This window comes from Ornithorhynchus anatinus, chromosome X5 (genome assembly GCF_004115215.2).
Source record: "Ornithorhynchus anatinus isolate Pmale09 chromosome X5, mOrnAna1.pri.v4, whole genome shotgun sequence".
In the NCBI taxonomy this organism is placed as follows: Eukaryota; Metazoa; Chordata; class Mammalia; order Monotremata; family Ornithorhynchidae; genus Ornithorhynchus; species Ornithorhynchus anatinus.
In genome coordinates this window covers 15649652-15669375 of record NC_041753.1, presented here as the reverse complement: position 1 = coordinate 15669375, position 19724 = coordinate 15649652, and the positions used below count along the sequence as shown (strand labels likewise).

The window sequence follows — 19724 nt, the reverse complement described above, 5'->3', positions numbered from 1 at the left end:
GAACTTCTGTTTGAGCCCAAGACTAATGTAGCAAGGAATGTGTCTGTTTACTCTTATAGCGTGCCCTCCCAAGCGCTTAGTACAGTGATCTGGACATTGTAAGCACTCAGTAAATACATTTGACTGACAGGTTTCAGTTTTATCCAAGAGGATTCCACAGCAAATTTTATCTACTTGAGGTTAGCTCCAATACTAATGCAGTGCCTAGAGTGGGAACTGGGAGGAGTGAAAAGCCATTAGTGTTTGGGATAGTTGGATTTTAAGTTTATTGATGGTCTCTGTATGGAGATCTGGCCTGGTCCAATTCCAAACAGGATATCCAGTCATCCATTTTCTGACACATCCTGCCCAGCAAAACTGGGTTTTGATGAGGATCGCCTCATTGTCATTGAGCTGACTGTGCTCCAGGACCCATTGGCATTCATGGCTTGCCAGGTGATGTGGCGTGTAGCTCGTAGGCAACACTGGATGAGACCGTTCAAGTCTTCGGGTGTCATAGCCACTTAGAAAGTTTGGCACGACTTCAGGCTTGGAGATCTTTAATTTAGAATGGAGCATTTGATCTAGTTTCTTCTGAGACAAATTGGTCCCTTGTTTCTCTTTCTTTGTCTAGCTGCAAATCATTTGATTGCATGTTGCCTAGGTAACGGAATTTGCCGGCAACATTTGAGGCATCGGCTTTAAGGCACTGAATCATTTTTCCCCCTCCGACCTTATCTCACTGATCTTCTACTTCAACCCAACCCGCACACAAACCCAACCCGCACACAGTACTCCTTTAACACTGACCTACTCTCTGTACCTCAATTCCAACTGTTGCGCCACTCCCATCCTCCCTCTGCGGTAGAACTCCCTCCTCTCTGCAGACCACCACTCGACCAACACCCTCCCCACCTTCAGCACCCTCCTAAAAGCACATCTCCAAGAGGTCTTCCCTGACTAAGCTCTCGTTTCCCCTATCTGCCCTCTCTTCTGGATTGCCTATGCACTTGCATCTCTACCTTTTAAGCACTTGATATTCACCCCACCCTCAGCCCCACAGCACTTATGTACATATCCTTATATTCAGACATTAAAATGAATTACAAAGAGGGACAATGGCAGTCTCCTCCTTCAGACTGTAATATCCTTGTGGGTGGAGTCATGTCTACCAAATCTACTGTACTGTACTTTCCCACATGATTAGTATACTGTTTTGCACGCAGAAACCATTCAATAAACACCATTGATTGCTTGGTTAGCTCTGAGTAGCCGATGATAGCAGAGTTGCCCTTCATTTCAAAGGTGACGCTGCCAGCTATAAGACTGCATCCATGAAGTCAATGATATATGGCTCTGAATACACGTGTGTGCATGTGTGTGTGTGTCTGTCTTTTGGGTTTCAAAATGACACTACTTGACATTGAAATTTTTACTGTGTATGGGAGTGGGATTGGTAGTATGGCTATACCTTCAGCATTGTGTGCATGTAAAAATTGCCCCTTGCAGTGCTCTAGCATTTAGTATTCACAGTGCGTGGTGCTATTTTCACTTCTCCCTCTTAGTGTCAGAGTCACCCCCAAAGCCTCTGCTCTAAGACAGTAACCCCATTTCTGTGCAGATGCCTCCACTCTCGTTACAGACAAGGAGAAAATCTTCTGGTGAAGGAACAAATTTCAATGATCTGAATTCCCACCATTGATAATGAGGCCTGTGAAGCATAAAGAAGCTGCTAACATGTGAAGGCATATTTAGACTGCTGTTGAGTCAGAACCATGAAAAATGATAAGCACTTGAATCGATATGATTCCTGATGAAATCTACAAGTGAGGAAGGGACATAACGCTTAGGTGCTCCACAGGTGTTTACTTAAACATATAAAACACTGACGAAATGCTCCAGGGCTATAGAGAGTCTGCATTTACAGGTGAGTAAGCTGAGGCACAGAAAAGTAAAGTGGCTTGCCCAAGGTCACACAGCACACAAGTGGCACAGCCGGAATTAAAACCCGGGTCCTCAGACTTGCAGGCCCTTACTCTTTCCACTAGGCCATGCTGAAGGTGACCAGCCTGGCCCTTTCCCACAGGGTGAAGGAGGGCTCTGTGGAATCAGTCAGTGGTGTTTGAGTCCTTACTGTGCGCTGCGATGTGATCACAAAGATCCAATCCTGTTTGGCTATGCGTCCGGATGTGACAAGGGACCTACAAGCCGGAAGCAAAATTCACCTCTGATCTAACTGAAAAACTCTTCCAACTCAACAGGTTGTTTGCATTATTGAATGTCTTTGATTCTGTCATCCAGGAACTCTGGTTTGGTGACAACTGTGCTCAGGAGGACCTCTTCTCCCCCCCCCCAATAACATGGCCTAGTGGATAGATTATGGGCCTGGGAGTCAGGACTTGAGTTCTAATCCTGACTCCACCATTTGTCAGCTGGGTGACCTTGGGCAAGTCACTTAACTTCTCTGGGCCTCAGTTACCTCATCTTTAAAATGGGGATTAGTGCTGTGAGCCCCATGTGGGACATGGGCTGTGTCCAAACTGATGATCTTGTATCTCACCCAGTGCTTAGAACAGTGCTTGACACATAGTGCTTAACAAATAACATTTAAAAAAAAAATACCATAATAGTCAACTAATGCTGGTTTTTGGGTCCCTTTAGCCTTTCTATCCCTGACGTGACATTTAATGTCAGGAACTCCCTGACTTTTGACCACCTTTTAGTTGGCCTCAATTATGAATTATGAAGTTGTCCTTCATTTTCTAAAATGATGCTCCTAATCATTAGACCCTATCTGTGCTTGTGGGTGTGGCTGAAAGGTTTAAATCCACTTGATGATCCAGACGTGTGTGTGTGTGTGTGTATGTGTTGTTCTTAGCTACTACAGAGTAGTGGTTGATGCCAGCCTGGCCTTTGAGTCTCAGCTCAGAAGAGGCAGAGGAAAGGAAAGCCAGATTTTGAGCAAGGTCGGGTGACCCATGGCTTTTAAAACCAAGTGGGTTATGGCCCCTGACAAGCTCAGGGACTGTGGAATTGCCACACATCTCTCTAGCTGTGGGCATAAGTGTCTGGCTGCTAGGCCCGTGTGTCGCAGTAACGTACGGGGACAAATGTGCATGCCTGAAACAATGTGAGTGTGACACTCTACATCTCCTTCATTTAATTTGGTTGGGCCCTACCCAAAGGTGTAAATGGATTGAATATTTGGCTTGGATCAAAATGGGTCTTGCCATTGTATCGTGTGCAGAGTGGAGGCAAAAAGGAAGGCTCATTGCTGGTAGTGGAAAAGAGTTTAGGTGGATGAATCATACTCTCAGATAATCCAGAAACCTTGTTTTGGCCATTTTATTTTTACTCCCTCTCTTAGTTCGAATCCCACCTTTCACCAGCACAAGAGGAAAGTAACAACCCTGACCGTGAGCATTTCAGTGGTATCCATATTTCCCTGCCTGACTTCCAGTGGGGAGCGGGAAAGAAAAGAAAGAGAAGTAAAAGGTCTAGATGACCAAGATTTGAAGTATTTATTAGCTGTCTTCCTGGGCCATTCTGGCTTCCACTAGTCCAATCTCTTCCCCTCCCCTCCTCCCCCTTACCTTATTTGGTCAGCATGGGGGTGAGGGACACTTTCTTCCGCTTTCCTGACCTAGAAAGTCTAGAGGTTTTGCTTGCAGGGCAGTGCCGCGGGACTGTCTAGTGGTTTCGGTTTCGGCATCCCATCCGCGCTTCCGAGTCCCACCTTGCTAGCTCAGGAAGTCACAGATAGCATTTTGACCTTGAAACGGCAGGTGCCCAGGTTCACCTCGACACACATTGTGACACCTTTTTTAAAAAAAAATTTAAAAAACCCTGTGATTGATGGCTCAGTCAATGAGGGGATAAATCCACCTTTGTCCACCCATTACCTTGAAACGGACACAGTCAGGTTTAGTCTCTGAATTCACAAACACAAAACTCCTTTTATCCGAAGTCTGAATTGACCATTTTTGAGCTGCCTCTGTACTGCGTGCCAGGACAGATTTCCAGATGGCCTAATTTTGTCTTTCTTACCATTCATCCTTCCTTGATGTACAGTCAGCGATTGGCAACACTTAAAATGGAAAATCACATCTAGTCTGCTGTTTAGAAAAACAAAAAATTGGTTTTCAACTCCTCCCTCTGTCTGGCTACTAACAGTAAAATGTCAGAGGTAGTGAGATCCGGAAATGCTTGGGTTGCAAGGACAGAGGGTATTTTTCATAAGCTTCCATTCAATCCTGGCAGTTGAGTTGTATTTTCTGCCTTACTGTGCCCATCGTGAAAGGTCACTTCTATTTGTTCACCTACTGTGTTACTTTTTGGGATATTTTTTGTGGCTCCCAGAGAGGGATTTAATTTGGCAATCAATGTCTTGACTCTGGCTCTTCAGCCAAACCCAAGCCGGGGGCTTTGGAGAAGGACCATCATCATTTGAGCTGCACCTGGTGAGGGTGGTGAGTGGGACACTTGGAGGGAGTTGGAAGAGACTTGCCATAGGATCACTGGGCCAGAGAGGATATCCAAGAAGCAGGGTCTTAAACCACCCCAGGAAGAGAACCCTTTTTTTCTTCAACGTGGGTGAGGGAGATGATGTTGAAGAGAAAGGCAAATAGCTAAGTTCAGTTTTCAGAAGGTCAGAGGAGAAACAGTATTGCCTAGTGGATAGACAGAAGGACCTGTTTTCTAGTCCTGACGCTGCCACTTTGCTATCTGACCTTGGGCAAGTTATTTCACTTTTCTTCTCTTGGCCTCAGTTCCCTCATCTGTAAAATGGAGATTTAAAAAATTGTGAGCCCCATGTGGGACAGGCACTGTGTCCAACTTGATTACCTTCTATCTATCCCAGTGCTTAACAAATTCCATTTAAAAAAAGAGCAGGATTGAATGCTGAGTAATGACTTGTCATCTGTACAGCTTCCCAAGTTTTCATCCAGCACTTTTCCTCCAGACCACTGCAGAGTCCCAATAGATAGCTTTCCTAAACAGCAGTAGTCAAACAGTCCCCTTTAGCAGAGACTTGACTGGATAAAGGTCAGAAGGCCCCCAGGGTTTCACAGTCCCATGTCATTCAAAGTGACTCTCCAAGCTGGGCAGAAAAGTAGAGAGCAGGACAGGGTGTTTGGTGGATTGAATACTCAGCCTCCCATGCATTCCATTACATGGGAAACCTGGTTTCAACTATTTTTATTGCCTTTGGTGCCTGGGGCAGTGGTAGAAAACAGGAAAGGAGTGAGGCAAACCACTGCAGTTTGGCCTCCTAATAACACAGTGTTTGGGGGCCAGGGCTGTAGGATTCTGTTTCTGTTGTTTTCTGAAAATGTAGTCCTGAGGTGTTTTCTAGGTTCTCTAAAGGCGGCCAGCCTTATGACTGCAACACATGTAGATGCTCAATTCTCTACTCTGAACTGAGCTGGTCTGCGGCCAAGGCAATAGTCAAAACGTCTTCTCTGGCAGGTCAGAGCAGATCTTTTTTGCTGGGAGGGAAGAGACACTCCCACTGAAAGGGGAAATGGGAGGGAAGGAAGGAATGAGGGAAAAATAGAAAAGTGATGGGAGAGGAAATAGACTTTGCAAAAATAAACTCTTACTGTCCAATATGTAGTAATCAGATTAAAATAACCTACCATGCTTTCCCTTGAGGTAGTTGACTTTTTGTGCTCATGCTATAAATCTCACCAATCAACCATAAGTGATAACTCCAGAATGAGCTGTCCTCTTTACCGGCGCAATCTGATTTGCTCTCGGACCCACCAATGGTGGGTTCACAGTGGATGGAGAAAAATATTTAGGTGAGTACCATCTCTGTTACATTGTTCTCTCGCAAGCGCTTAGAGTGTTCTCCACACAGTAAGCAGTCAACAAATATGATTGAGCTTGCCAAGCAGCATAGCCTAGTGGATAGAGAACGGGCCTGGGAGTCAGGTGGTTATGAGTTCTAATTCCGGCTCTGCCACTTGCCTGTTGTGTGACCTTGGACAAGTCACTTAACTTCTCTGTACCTCGGTCCCCTCATTTGTAAAATGGGGATTAAGACTGTGAGCCCTGTTTGGGACAGGGACTGTAGCCAACCCATTCATTCATTCATTCAATAATAATAATAATAATGTTGGTATTTGTTAAGCGCTTACTATGTGCCGAGCACTGTTCTAAGCGCTGGGGTAGACATAGGGGAATCAGGTTGTCCCACGTGGGGCTCACAGTCTTAATCCCCATTTTACAGATGAGGGAACTGAGGCACAGAGAAGTTAAGTGACTTGCCCACAGTCACACAGCCGACAAGTGGCAGAGCTGGGATTCGAACTCATGAGCCCTGACTCCAAAGCCCATGCTCTTTCCACTGAGCCACGCTGCTTCTCAATAGTATTTATTGAGCGCTTACTATGTGCAGAGCACTGTATTAAGCGCTTGGAATGAACAAGTCGGCAACAGATAGACAGTCCCTGCCCTTTGACGGGTTTACAGTCTAATCGGGGGAGATGGACAGACAAGAACAATGGCAATAAATAGAGTCAAGGGGAAGAACATCTCGTAAAAACAATGGCGACTAAATAGAATCGAGGCGATGTACATTTCATTAACAAAATAAATAGGGTAATGTAAATATATACAGTTGAGCAGACGAGTACAGTGCTGAGGGGATGGGAAGGGAGAGGGGGAGGAGCAGAGGGAGATGGGAGGAAAAGAGGGTTAAGCTGCGGAGAGGTGAAGGGGGGCGGTAGAGGGAGTAGGGGGAGAAGGGGAGCTCAGTCTGGGAAGGCCTCTTGGAGGAGGTGAGTTTAAAGTAGGGTTTTGAAGAGGGAAAGAGAATCAGTTTGGCAGAGGTGAGGAGGGAGGGCGTTCCAGGACCGCGGGAGGACGTGACCCAGGGGTAGACGGCGGGATGGGCGAGACCGAGGGACGGTGAGGAGGTGGGCGGCAGAGGAGCGGAGCGTGCGGGGTGGGCGGTAGAAAGAGAGAAGGGAGGAGAGGTAGGAAGGGGCAAGGTGATGGAGAGCCTTGAAGCCTAGAGTGAGGAGTTTTTGTTTGGAGCGGAGGTCGATAGGCGACCACTGGAGTTGTTTAAGAAGGGGAGTGACATGCCCAGATCGTTTCTGCAGGAAGATGAGCCGGGCAGCGGAGTGAAGAATAGACCGGAGCGGGGCGAGAGAGGAGGAAGGGAGCTCAGAGAGAAGGCTGACACAGTAGTCTAGCTGGGATATAACGAGAGCCCGTAATAGTAAGGTAGCCGTTTGGGTGGAGAGGAAAGGGCGGATCTTGGCGATATTGTAGAGGTGAAACCGGCAGGTCTTGGTAACGGATAGGATGTGTGGGGTGAACGAGAGGGACGAGTCAAGGATGACACCGAGATTGCGGGCCTGAGAGACGGGAAGGATGGTCGTGCCATCCACGGTGATAGAGAAGTCTGGGAGAGGACCGGGTTTGGGAGGGAAGATGAGGAGCTCAGTCTTGCTCATGTTGAGTTTTAGGTGGCGGCCGACATCCAGGTGGAGACATCCTGGAGGCAGGAGGAGATGCGAGCCTGAAGGGAGGGGGAGAGGACAGGGGCGGAGATGTAGATCTGTGTGTCATCTGCATAGAGATGGTAGTCGAAGCCGTGGGAGTGAATGAGTTCACCAAGGGAGTGAGTGTAAATGGAGAACAGAAGAGGGCCAAGAACTGACCCGATTATCTTGTATCTACCCCAGTGCTTAGAATGGTGCCTAGCGCATAGTAAGCACTTAACAAATACCATCATTATTATTATTCCCCTCCTGAGGAATTTGTTGGTATTTGTTGGTATTTAAGCGCTTACTATGTACAGAGCACTGTTCTAAGTGCTGGGGTAGATACAGGGTAATCGGGTTGTCCCACATGAGGCTCACAGTTAATCTCCATTTTACAGATGAGGTAACTGAGGCACAGAGAAGTTAAGTAACTTGCCCAAAGTCACACAGCTGACAAGTGGCAGAGCCAGAATTCGAACTCATGACCTCTGACTCCCAAGCCCGGGCTCTTTCCACTGAGCCATGCTGCTTCTCTAGGAGGAAGGAGGGTGCCATAACAAAGGAGGAGCAGCTACCTGAGTAGACCAGATGCAGTTTCTCTGGAAGGAAGGCAACAAGGAGGGTTGATCCAGTCATACAACCTTGCAGTTTAATGCCTAGGAGGGCAACTGTCTCTTTCTCTCGATTTCTCAATTGACCCTTTGGGAGAATGAACTCTGGGTTGAGTGATCACGGTCTGACCCAGAAATGGCATTGCCAGTGGTCTTATGAATGGGTCATATTCAGGCTGGTTGTTTTGGAGAGGGATTTTTTGTTGGGTTTTAATTTTGTGTCTCATCTCCCCCGCCCCCCCCCCCCCCCAGGATTTTGGAAGATGGGATGACTGAGCCACTAGTCCGTATCCCTGTATTCTCTAGTTCTTATTCCCTCTAGATTAAATTTGTTACAGGCAGTGAACGGTTCTGCTAATTCTCTTGTACTCTCCCAAGTGCTTAGTCCAGTGCTCTGCACATAGTAAATACTCAATAAATACCACTGATTGATTGATTCCAGGGGAAAAACCCAACACACAAGCCCTTTCAGGACTCTGCCCACGTGAGTCAGAGGAAGCAAGGGTGAGAGGTGCTGTCCAGATGTATTTGATTCTCCGTTCCCCTCAACTCTTGTATATTCCCCCTTGTTGCGCATGAGTGAAAGCTCTTACTGGAGTGAAGCCACCGTCGTACTGTCCCTCACAACATTCTTTAGTGCCACCATTGAAGGCGAAACACAGGGCTGGACAGACTGTCACTTTGGCCCGGTTCCACGTTGCTCATAGTCTTACGTTTTTCCTCAGCTAGCCTGACCAACATGCCAAACGTAGGTCGTTTAGACTCGTGCTGATGCGTTCTGCTGTGGGGAGGATAAAATGGGGATTCGCTTTTGGCTACAACTGAACTTAACTCTTCTCCCTTTTATTTCTCTTTCTCCAGCTCCATTTAGCAGCCCTGGCATCGTTGAAGGGAGACATAGTGGAGCTGACGAAGCGGCTGCAGCAGACAGAGCGGGAACGAGACCTGCTGGAAAAAAAACTGGCCAAAGCCCAGGTGGGTGATGTTGGAAAAAGTCTTTGATATAAAGTTTAAAGACAAACACCAAAAGAGAGCTCCAGAGCATAAAAGGATTGTTGTAAGAACATGAGAGGGAATTTTACAACAGAGTTCAGTGTTTTTGGATGACACAATTTTAAAAATTGTGCTGGCTTAACTGGAAGCCACCATACCTCTCCACAGGTTTCCCCACAGGAAAACACTCACAAATACATCAAGCATAAGGATAAAGCTGCAAAGACTGACCATTTCAAGGGGACAAGGACAAGATAATGAGAGAATTTTGCTCTGTCAAGTCCATTCTGAGTCAGTACCTGTGATCAAAGACCATGTCTTGCAAGTTAAGTCTGGGGGCCTGACTGATGCCAGGTTCTGGTGAACAAGACCGTACTACAGCAGCTCTAATTGACACACTTGTTTGCTGTCTTCCCGTAAATAGCCTTGAAATTTTCTACCCTCTCTACTCTAGGGATTTCCTCTCAGCTTCCATTTGAGGCACAGGATGACCCGGTGTAAAGAAATATCTGTCTGGGAGGGAGCAAAGTCTTATGTAAATTTATCCTCAATAGCCTTGGTAAAGGTTTACTAGCTAATTAAACATTGCAGCTTGCAATCATAAAAAAAAATGCAAAATGTAAGTCTGCTATCATGTTAATCAGGAGTCATCAAAACAGATCTTTCCTCTTTAGTCAAAATTAACAGTGACACTTGAGCTGATAGAATAAAAGGAAGCTCTTGGAAAACAGGCTTGTTTCTAAGTGGGGCCACCTTTCATCATTAACAAAACTCAGTCCAAAGATAAGTTTTTGAGGAGCAGTGTGTGTGAAGCCTAGATCAGGAAAATGCTGCAATTCATTTGGCTGAATGCATTGATGTATATTTAGGATGAAAAATGGTGATTTTTTTTTTTTTTTTTTACTCTTTGGGGGAGATGAAGAGGGAGAAGAATTAAATCCTATTTCAAATCACTGTCAGTCTCTACACAGCCTCTCCAAGGGACAATATAGTTGCTTTTTCTTTGGAAAAAACTGACATCAAAAATGATGTTTTTTGATTATTATATGTGCTCTTTTACTTTCCCCATCCCTGACTGGTTTGGTACAATAAACAAGTGAAGAAGCAGTGTGACCTAGTGAAAAGAGCCTTGGGGGGGCGGGGGGGGCGGGCGGGGAGGGTGGCCCCCGGGGAGGTTAGAGAAAGAGGCCAGGGGATCGAAGGGTAGGAGGGAGTATCTGGTTCCCGCCCAACCCATTAAGTTGAAGTAGGAGTGTGATCAGTACAAAGGCCCCACTGCAAAGTCAGTTCCTGCTATTTGTCATGCTCTCTGCCCTTTCTTTCACTCAGCAATGCTACTTGTCCTCCCTCGCCCATTGCCCTCACTAACTATTCCAGTCCTTTAACCCCCTCTTAAAAACCCCCTAATGCCTCCCCCTCCCTCTTGCTCCCAAAGACCTTGCTAACTACTTTGTTGACAAAATTTGAATAATCAAGCATGAACACCCCCCCAACGCCCCCCCCCCCCCCCGAATAACCATTGTTCCTTCCCATATCCACCCTCCCTTCTTTCTCAGCCATCTCTCCTGAGATCTCCCATAGGTTTCCAAATCAGCTCTTCCTCCTGGTCAGTGATCCCATACCATTTCTCCTTCTAAAAACACTTATGACCACTCTTCTTCCTACTGTCCTCTATCTTCAACCCTCACTCTTTGACTCCTTACCTTCTCCCCTAACCCAAACAAAAAAAATAAAATATTCTCTGGACTCCACTACACCATCCAGATATTCCTTCATCTCTCTCTTTCCATTCATGTCCAAACTCTTTGAATGAGTTGTATACACCCACTACTTCCTCTTCCCCAACTGTTTTCTTGACCCTCTAGAACCTGGTTCCAGCTTCCTTCCCTCCACTGAGACTGCTCTCTCCAGGAGTATTGATAATCTCCTTTTACCAAAACCAAATGGACTCTTAACATATAACTCTTCTCAAGCTCTCAGCTGCTTTTAACACTGTGGACCACTCCATTCTGTTGGAAAAACTAACCTTGGATTTTCTGGCTCACTTCTGTCCTGGTTCTCTGGCCAATCCTTCTCAATCTCAATTGCTTGCATTTCCTCTGCCTCCCACTCCTTAGCTCTGGGTGTCCCTCAAGGCTCTGTTCTGGGGGTCCTTCTCTTCTCAGTTGTCGCTTACTCCCTTGGGGAGCTCATCCACTTTCATGGCTCTACCACCTCCATGTGAGTGGCTCCAAAAATCTTCCTCACTAGCCCCGGCCATCTCCTTCTCTGTAATTTTACATTTCCTGTAAGAAAATTTATGGAAGCAGCATGGCCTAGTGGATAGAACACGGACCTGGGAGTCAGAAGGTCATGGGTTCCAATTCCAGCTCCTCTATTTGTCTAATGTTTGACCTTGGGAAGTCACTTTGCTTCTTTGTGCCTCAGTTCCCTCATCTGTAAAATGGGGATTAAGAGTGTGAGCCCCATGTGGGACAGAGACTGTGTTCAACCCAATTATCTTGTATCTACCCCAGCTCTTAGAACAGTGCCTGGCACATAGTAAGCACTTAACAAATACCATAATTATTATTATATTATTGTTATTATTATTATTATTTCCTCCTGGCTCTGTCTTCATGGATGTCCCTCCAGCACCTGAAGCTCAGTATGTTCAAGACTAAACTAAATCTTTTGGGTTATTCCTCCACAACATTTCCAGGATCCACCCTTTCCTTTCCATCCAAAGAACCAGTACGCACTTGTCCCATTCCAGCTTGACTGCTGCATTCACCTCCTTGCTGATTTCCCGGTCTCCTCTTTTTTCCCTCTCCAGCCCACACTTCACACTGCTGTCCAGCTCATTTTTCTAAAAAAATTGCCTTGTGCATGTCTCCCCATTCCTCAGGAGCCTCCAGTGGTTGCCCATTCATCTCTGCATCAAGCAGAAACTTCTGACGGTTGTAAGGTCCTCAATCAGCTCTCCCCCTCCTACTTAGCACTCTCTTTTCTCATAACACTCCATTCACACTCTTCATTCCTTGCAAACTAACCTGCTTCGCATTGTGCCTCCCACTCATCTCTCCTGCAGCCAACCTCTTTCTGTGCTTCTCCCTCCCTGCCTGAAACTCCTTCCCTCCCCTGCCCCGGCCAAAATCCAACAGACCATAGTTGCCCACATACCAGATTGTAAACTCCTTTAGGGCTGGAGCAATGTCTACTATCTCTGTTGTACTCTCCCAAGCATCGAGTACAGTGCTCTGCATGGAGGAAGTGCTTAATAAGTACCATTGATGGTTGCAAGTGGGGCCATTCTGTTGATGCCATAAGGCCTCAGTACAGTTCCATCATCCAGATACGTCAGGGGAGTATTTGCTAGCATGTAGCCCCAGTGTTGGGGTTTTCAGGTGCTTGGTCTAGCCCATTGCTCTCCTAGATCTTACCTTTCTCCCTCTCCTGAGAAGCAGTGTGGCTTAGTGGAAAGAGCACGGGCTTGGGAGTCAGAGGTCGTGGGTTCTAATCCTGGATTCCGCCTCTTGTCAGCTATGTGACTTTGGGCAAGTCACTTAACTTCTCTGTGCCTCAGCTACCTCATCTGTAAAAGGGGGATTAAGACTGTAAACCCCACTTGGGACAATCTGATAACCTTGTATCCGCCCCACTGCTTAGAACAGTGCTTGGTATGTAGTAAGCGCTTAAAAAATACCAGTATTATCATTATTTCCTCCCTGATTTCCTCAGCTAGGGCTAGCATTCTCTGAGAAGCTCCACATTGGACCTGCCCTCCCTGGGCAGGTTCCCTGGCACAATCTGATGCCTAAAAATAATAATGATAAGTTTGGTATTCAAGTGCTTATTATGTGGCATACACTTGCATAAAAGATAATCCTGTTGCACCCATTTCCTGACTCACATGGGACTCACAGGCTGAGGGAGAACAGGTACTGAACCTCCATTTTACAGATGAGGAAACTGAGGCCCAGAGAAGTTAAGGTGACCCAGCAGGCAAGTGGCGAAGTGGCCTCTGAATCCTAAGCCAATGGTCAGTGCCCAGCGCTTAGTATGATGCCCAGTGTTTAGTACAGTGCCTGGCACATAGTAAGCGCTTTACAAATACCTCAGTGCCTAGTGCTTAGTGTGATGCCCAGTGTTTAGTACAGTGCCTGACCCATAGTAAGCGCTTTACAAATACCATTTTTTTATTTATTATTATTTACATCAACAGAGTTCTGTGGCTTTGAATAGTACCATCCTACCACCAGCACACAGGAAGGTCTGTTGACTAGTCCTAGAGAGGATAGAGGACATTAGCAAGCTAAATATTTAAGTGTTGAATGACTGCCCATCCTTGCCACCTGAGCATTTTACATTGTCAGTCGTATTTGTTGAGCACACCGTATGTACGATACAACAGAATTTTCAGTCACGTTCACTGCCCATAACAAGCTTACAGTCTAGAGGGGTAGACAGACATTAATAAGTAGGGATTTAAACAGATTCATTCATTCATATTTGAGTGCTTACTGTGTGCAGAACACTATACTGAGTATTTGGGAGAGTACAATGGAACAGATGTGTTTGCACCAGTGCCAAATAATACCATGACATTAATTTGCTAAGCACAGGTTTTTGTTTCTTTTACTTGTGGGAAATTCATTGAGTTGTTGTTCTGTGGCCTTTTTATAGGTTCTTACTGTGTTTATTTAGGTAATGTTTCATTAGGACAATGATAATACGAAAGTGAAGCCATTGGGAAAAGGTTTGCTGTATGTCATAAGCCCCAACCTCCCAGAAGTTTTCCTTTTAAAACTGCATTTCTAGTTGTGGGAGAAATTCAGGTTCCTAAATTGTGTTGACTGCTACATCCTCACTGCCCACACAGGGCCATAAACACAGGCTTCACTGCATTAGAGCAGCAGTCTGAAATTTAAAGCTGAGCTGGGACCATCCTGGTTCCAAGTAATGAGCAATTGGCATGTAGAATGCTAACATAGAACATTCCCCAGGTTCCCTTGCCAAGATTCAGTATGGAAATTCTTCTTCCAAATGCAAAGAGGTGATAGGTGCTTTCATTTGAGGTGAAGTGACCTCTCTGAATATATTGCTAAGTGACTGTAGGCCCAAAGCGGGCCCCCTACTGACTGGGGAAGAGCATTAAATAAAGAAAGCCCACATCTCCAGTCCATGGACCTGGATGGGGACTGGGGGGATGGTGAGGGACTGTTGGCCCCAAATTGTTGGCCAACAGTCCCCAAACTCTAGGCACCAAAGACCCTAAGAGTACTGTTGCAAATGCCCAGACTGTAGAACCCTGGCAGGAGCAACATAGCATAGTGGAAGTGGGCCTGGGAGTCAGAGGTTCTAATCCCAGCTCTGCCGTTTGTCTGCTATGTGACCTTGGGCAAACCACTTCTCTGGGCCTTAGTAACCTCATCTGTAAAATGGGGATTGAGACTGCAAGCCCCACTTGGGACAGGGATTGTGTCCAACCCCTTTTACTTGTATCCACCCCAGCGCTTAGTACAGTGCCTGACACACAGTAAACGCTTAGCAAATACCATAATTATTATTATTCTTATTAAAGGGGTTGGGGAGAGACAGGGTCTCTCGTCCACCACTGCTGTGGGGACTTTAAGTATATCTTTTCCCTTCATGCACCCCTTGAGAAGCTGCCTGGGCCTCAGCCTGAAGTGAGAGCTAGTGCTTCTCAATGTGGCTTGAGCCTGTGGGAATAAAGAGGCTTGTGGGAATTAGAGGCTCCTGCGGAATTTGCTTTGTTTGGTGATGATGACTGATGCAGGTGATGACTTGTTCTCTCCTGAATTATTGTTCCTGTGGGAATTAATTTATTTTGCCCCATGCCCCTTTGGGAAGGCCCCAAGGGGATTTCTGCCTGAAGCACAGAGGTTCAGAATTTGGTCTTATCTTGAGCTGACTCTAGAAAGTGTTACATAGGAGGTGTGAAGTGTTTAAGTTGGTGGTGTATTACTGGTTGATTTGGTCAGTTTACCCATAAGCAATGCTTTCTCACTTACTCACACATCCAGGGCTAGGGCTTTGACTTTTAGATTTTTTTCCATTACCATCATCATCTCACTTCATGCTTGCCTTCCTTTTCCAGCATTCCCCTTTCATCCATGGAAATTAGCTCTCAAACACCTCCCCAGCCCCTCCACGAAGTTTTTGGAATGAAACTGGGTTGTTCTCCAAGAGTTTGGTGAACTTGGAATCTTCATAATGTACCCAAATGACCAGCCCTCGCAACTGGTAGCCCTCTAGGGCTATCTGACCACTTTTTAATTTGAGTGTTTGCCACTCCTAATGATAATTGCAGCATTTGTCGGGCTTCTTTTCTCCCCCACCCCCTCTAAAAAAACCCACAAAAGCAACCGTGCTTCAAACAAGAAAGCTCTGCCCCTGATCAAGTTGAGGATTAAAGCCCAAGTCTATGTTGAGAATTCTTTTGTCTTTCAGTTCTGTGTTCCTACCCCATATCATTTTCCTCTGACTTGACTTTTTATGCACCTGTATGTGCACACCCCACACCCCCTGCCACGCACACCCCCATTCAAATGTTTATATTGTCTACTTCATTTGTCAACATTTATATGTTGTGTCCCCAGTGGAGTGTAAATTCCTTATGGGCAGGGAAATTGAGACTTCTTTGTTTTGTATTTTGCAAGTATTTAGTATAATACATTGCATCAAATGGGCACTCAATAAGTACTGCTAATAATAATAATAATCATGGTATTTGTTAAGCGCTTACTGTGTGCCAGGCACTGTATTAAGCGCTGGGGTAGACACAGCTCCTGTCCTACATAGGGTTCAGTCAACCCCCATTTTACAGATGAGGTAACTGAGGCACAGAGAAGTTCAGTGACTTTCCCAAGGTCACACAGCAGACAAGTCGCAGAGCTGGAACTAGAACCCAGGTCCTAATGCCTCCCAGGTCTGTGCTCTGTCCACTAGGCCATGCTGCTGCCCTTGGCCTAGTACTGCCTCTGTAAAAACATTAGCACATAAATGATTTTTCACAAATCTTAGTATTTGGGGCAATGGAATGTTGGGGAAGAGGGGAGTTTTCAAGATTTAAGAGATGCAGCATGGCCTAGTGGAAAGAGCACGGGCCTAGGGTCAGAGAAACTGGGTTCTAATCCCGACTTCATACTTTGACTGCCGTGAGGCCTTGGGCAAATGACTTCATTTCTCTGGGTCTCAGTTTCCTTATCTGTAAAATATGAATTAAAGAATCGTTCTCCATCCCCCTTAGCCTGCTTGACACAGAGTAACAATAATAATAATAATAGTGGTATTTGCCAAGCACTATGTGCCAGGCATTATATTAAGCACTGGGGTGCTTACCAGCAAATAGGGTTGGACAGAGTCTCTGTCCCACATGGGGCTGACAGTTCTAATCCCTATTTTATAGATGAGGTAACTGAGGCGAAGTGAAATGACTTGTCCATGGTCACACTGCAGACAAATGGTGGGGGCCAGGATTAGAACCCAGGATCTTTTGACTCCCCGGCCCATGCTCTATCCACTAGACCACACTGCTTCTCAGTAAGCACTTAACAAATAGCACTATTATTATTATTATTATCATCATTATCTCTTTGAATCCTGAGGAGAGAGCTTGATGGGGTAAAAGGAGAGGGTGTTCCAAGTGATGAGCACACCGTTGAGAGTAAAATGAATTGGGGTAGGGGCTGAAAATGCAGTGTGGAATGTTCAGGGAGGTTGGGTCATACAAGGAGTGACCCTTTTACTTACCCCCACACCTACCTGCCTGCACAGGTTTAGCCAGCTTTCTGTGGTCTCCACTCTCAGCTGAGGAGCAGAAGACTAATTGCTGGATTTAGAGCCAAGGAGTTTTTTAAACTGAACTTGAACTCACTTCAGACATGTAGGTTTCCCTCACCTCTTGGAAACATTTGTTTCTCGGTAGAATTCACTATATACATCTGTCACCAGGCGAAGATTGTCTTGAAAAATGATGTTTTGGCAATGACTTGTGAGAGAAGGAGCTGCTGCTCTGGGGATAAAGTCCATTAGCGGGACCCAGTATATCTTCAATCAGAAAGAAAGCACACTCAGCTAGTGCATAACTGCAAGAGATGAAGTCCGGTGGGGGCAGGCTGTCATTTATTGTCAGAAAAGGAATCGTCTGATACTCATTCTGTCTCAAATATTTAAGTTTTTGGAAAAAAGTGATTGTGGCAGTTGGGAAGAAGCCAGTAATAATTCATTGGACTGGGTAATGCCAAGACAGTTATTTGGGGTTGTGCAGTGGTCAGTCTTCAGTTCATTTTTCACATCACCCGGGGTCTTTCTAGCCACTCCTGTGGTTGCTTCAGAGTTCCACCAGCAAGAATATTTCATTCATTGTCGTATTTGAGTGCTTATGGTGTGCAAAGCACTGTATTAAGCACTTGGGAGAGTACAATATAACAATAAATAGACACTTTCCCTGCCCAAAGCGAGGTATTTGCAATGCTAGCTTCAGGTAGGCTTAGGAAAACATGTTTTCTCCAGTCCCTCTTGTCACAGGGTAGGGCCCTGCATGGTCAGAAGGTAGTGTGATCTAGTGGATAGAGCACGGACCTGGGAGCCAGAAGGACCTGGGTTCTAATTCCGGCTCTGCTACTTGTCTACTGTGTCATCTTGGACAAGTCACTGACCTTCTCTGGGCCTCAGTTATCTCGTCTATAAAATGGGGATTAGGACTATGAGGCCCTGCCCCATATCGGGCTCACTGTCTCAATCCCCATTTTGCAGATGAGGTAACTGAGGCACAGAGAAGCAAAGTGACTTGCCCAAGGTCACACAGCAGACAAGTGGCAGGGCTGAGATTAGAACCCTCTACCTTCTGACTCCTAGGCCTGTGCCCTATCCAGTACACCATGCTGTTGTCTCCCCAAGTCCCCTTCCTGGTCAGGCCTTGAGAGAGAGGTTGAAATAGTGGGAGGACCATCCCGTTTCCTCCGATTGTCTTCTGAGCTGAGCTTTACTGCCCTGGCTCTGAGCCTGCTCAGTTGAGAGGGGCTCCATGCTGCAGCAAAGCTTGGGTTACTTTGAGTTTCTGAGATCTCCCTTAACAAAAGCACACTAGCTCTCCTCTGACCCACACTACATCTGCTTCTTACAGGGTGTGAGAGCCAAAGGTGAAAAGCTTTGCCCCTTTTAGGTTGCCCCTGATGATCTGCTAATGAACCTATCTTGAGATAAGTGTTGAAACCACATGTGGATGGCTTCTGGCATCCAGAAATTTTAGTGGGAAACCAATTCAAAACACTGGAGGATGAAAAGTCATTTGGGATGAGTTGGAGAAGCCATTAATTCTCATTTTCTATTAGTCAGTCAATTTTTATTACTGGGGAAATTAGTTTGAATTGTAAAGGAGCTTTTTCTGGGTGGGGAGAAGATTCATTGCAGGAATTCCAGGAAGAGGTTTGGGTTGATAATCCATAGAATCAGTGTATTTAATTATCATAATTATGATCTTTATTAAGCTCTTACTAAGAGCCAGGTGCTGGGTTAGGAACACATTTGTCAGATTGGACACAGTCTCTGTCCCAGATGGAGCTCACCATCTAAGTAGCAATGACAGAAGATACTTTTTCCCTTTTTGACAGGTGAGGGATCCCAGGTGGGAACTTGTCTGTTTATTGTTGTACTCTCTCAAGTGCCTAGTACAGTGCTTTGCACACGTAAGAGCTCAATAAATATGATTGAATAAATGAGGAACAGAGTGCAGAAGTTATTAGCATGGAATTTAACCAATTATTGTGTCTCAAGCCCAGTTCTAAACACTAGGGTAGGTTCAAGTTAATCAGACTGGACACAGTCCCCATCTCCATAAAGGGAGAACAGTTATTTAATCCCCATTTTACAGTTGAGGAAACTGAGGCACAGAGAAGTTGAGTGACTTGCTCAAGTTTACACAGCAAAAAGTTGGCAGAGTCAGGACTAGAACCCAGATCCTCCAACTCCCAGGCCTGTGCTCTTTCTACTGGACCATGCCACTTCTTTCAAGGTCCCACAGAGCTGCAATTAGAAGGCAAGTCTTCTGACTTCCAGTCTCATGCTCTATATAGTAGGTAAAGTAGGTAACGCTGCCTCCCATATTTAAAAACCTGTCTTCTGATTGTCCCCATCCAGGAAGTTGGTCAGGGGGTGGGGGGCGGGGGGGGTGAACAGCTATCTTTTCGGTGTTGCAAACCACTGTTTTTCTTCGAACATTAGGCAGAAGCTGCGTAGTCGAGTCTCAGAATCCCATTTAAATTTTGAGCCTGGCTTCTCCTTGAAGCCTGCTGAGCCACTGCTGTTAGGTTTTGACTCCTTTCAAAATGATTGGGGAGTAGTAGGCATGACTTTGTAAATAATAATAATAATTATGGTACTTGTTATTCAGGTCTTCTAACAGGCCCCGGCTCTTTCCACTAGTCCACGCTGCTAATTCTTAGTGAAATCCCTTGCACTGTCTAGTAGGACAATCTTCCAATCATTCACGTATATTGAATGCTTACTGTGCAGGGCACTGTACTAAGTGCTTGGGAGAGTACAACGCAATGGTGTAACAGACATATTCCCTGCCCACCAGGAGCTTGCATCCTTTTAAGCTTGGTCCTGTAGTGCAGCATTAGACTTGAAATTGATC

The 19724-nt window shown here is 45.8% G+C and overlaps 1 protein-coding gene across 4 annotated transcripts in view; it reads left to right on the top strand.

Moving 5' to 3' along the window:
• Positions 1–19724, top strand: part of MCC (MCC regulator of WNT signaling pathway) — a 341667-nt gene that overhangs the window by 226645 nt on the left and 95298 nt on the right. For all 4 annotated transcript variants that reach the window (XR_003755957.2, XR_003755956.2, XM_029054919.1 and 1 more), the window contains one exon: positions 8951–9064. Coding sequence is in view for 2 of the 4 variants with exons in the window: in XM_029054919.1 (XP_028910752.1) it covers positions 8951–9064 (114 nt within the window). In the remaining 2 variants the exon portion in view is untranslated. The remainder of the gene's footprint in view (positions 1–8950; positions 9065–19724) is intronic.